Genomic DNA, 1,461 nt, shown 5'->3' with positions numbered 1-1,461 from the left:
TGCCACCTGCTTCTCCAAGATGGTCTGGAGCACCTCCAACCCCCCAAAGATCCCATCCCACCTCCTCTAACTCCGCTCCCTGGTCCAGATCCCACCTTTTCCTTCTCCAAGATGGTCTGGTGCACCTCCAACCCCCCAGAGATCTCATCCCAGCTCTTCTAACTCCACCCCCTGGTCCAGATCCTGCCACCTGCTTCTCCAAGATGGTCTAGAGCAGCTCCAACCCCCCATAACTACCACTCCACCTTCTCCAGCTCCACCCCCTGGTCCAGATCCCACCTTTTCCTTCTCCAAGACGGTCTGGAGCACCTCCAACCCCCCATAACTCCCACCCCACCTCCTCCAGCTCCACCCCCCGGTGCAGATCCTGCCACCTGCTTCTCCAAGATGGTCTGGAGCACCTCCAACCCCCAGAGATCCCATCCCAGCTCTTCTAACTCCGCTCCCTGGTCCAGATCCTGCCGCCTGCTTCTCCAAGATGGTCTGGAGCACCTCCAACCCCCCATAACTCCCACCCCACCTCTTCCAGCTCCGTGCCCCCCTTCCCTACCTCCTTCTCGAAGATGGCCTGGTGCTTCTTGGCCAGCTTCTCGGCCTCGGCGCTGAAGTTGCTGCGGTGGGCCTCGAGCTCCTTGTCGAGGCGCAGCTGGTGCTCGTCCAGCTCGGCCTTGAGCTTGTTCTCCAGCGCCATGAGCTGCTTCTGGTGCTGGCGCCGCATGCGCTTGTAGCCGCTCATCTGCTCGCGCAGCGCCGAGTCCTGCTCGTGCTCCTGGATCTGCCGCGTCACCAGCGACGCCGTGCGGATGGTGGCGAAGTGCTCCCGGTTGCGGCAGTAGGCCCGGCGCCGGGCGGCCGCCGCCGCCGAGCTCTGGGCTTCCACCTCGGGCTGGTAGGGGTCGTCGTAGAGGTTGTCGTGGCCCTGGGGCGGGGAGGGAGGAAGAGGAGGGCATTGGACTTGGGGATGGGGCGTCCGTGGTGGTCCCGGCTCTCCAGGAGGTCCCCGGGGGGGTCGCGGCTCTCCAAGAGGACCACAGTGGTGGTTCTGGTTCTCCAGAAGGTTCACAGTGGTGGCCCTGGCTCTCTAGGAGGACCACAGTGATGGTCCTGGCTCTCCAGGAGGTTCCCTGGGGTGGTCCCAGCTGAGCAGGAGGTCCCCGGGGTGGTCCTGGCTCTCCAGGAGGTCCCCTGGGGTGGCCCTGGCTCTCCAGGAGGACCGCAGTGATGGTCCCGGCTCTCCAAGAGATCCACAGTGGTGGCCTCAGCTGACCGGGAGGTCCCCAGGGGTGGTCCTGGTTCTCCAGGAGGTCCCCAGTGGTGGCCCTGGCTCTCCAGGAGGTCCCCTGGGGTGGTCCCAGCTCTCCAGGAGGACCACAGTGGTGGTCCGGGCTCTCCAAGAGGTCCACAGTGGTGGCCCCAGCTGGCCGGGAGGTCCCCAGGGGTGGTCCTGGTTCTCCAGGAGGT

At 65.2% G+C, this 1,461-nt stretch overlaps 1 protein-coding gene across 1 annotated transcript in view; it reads right to left on the bottom strand.

Moving 5' to 3' along the window:
* Positions 1-550: 550 nt before the first annotated feature.
* Positions 551-1,461, bottom strand: part of LOC112965957 (serine/threonine-protein kinase TAO2-like) — a gene marked incomplete at both ends in the record, with an annotated part of 3,871 nt that continues 2,960 nt past the window's right edge. Inside the window, one exon of the mRNA XM_026065515.1 lies at positions 551-1,077. Within this exon, the coding sequence (XP_025921300.1) occupies positions 551-1,077 (527 nt within the window). The remainder of the gene's footprint in view (positions 1,078-1,461) is intronic.

The sequence above is a fragment of the Apteryx rowi genome, unplaced genomic scaffold (genome assembly GCF_003343035.1).
Source record: "Apteryx rowi isolate R43461 unplaced genomic scaffold, aptRow1 scaffold_2284, whole genome shotgun sequence".
Taxonomy (NCBI): domain Eukaryota; kingdom Metazoa; phylum Chordata; class Aves; order Apterygiformes; family Apterygidae; genus Apteryx; species Apteryx rowi.
This window is presented reverse-complemented; position numbering and strand designations above follow the sequence as displayed.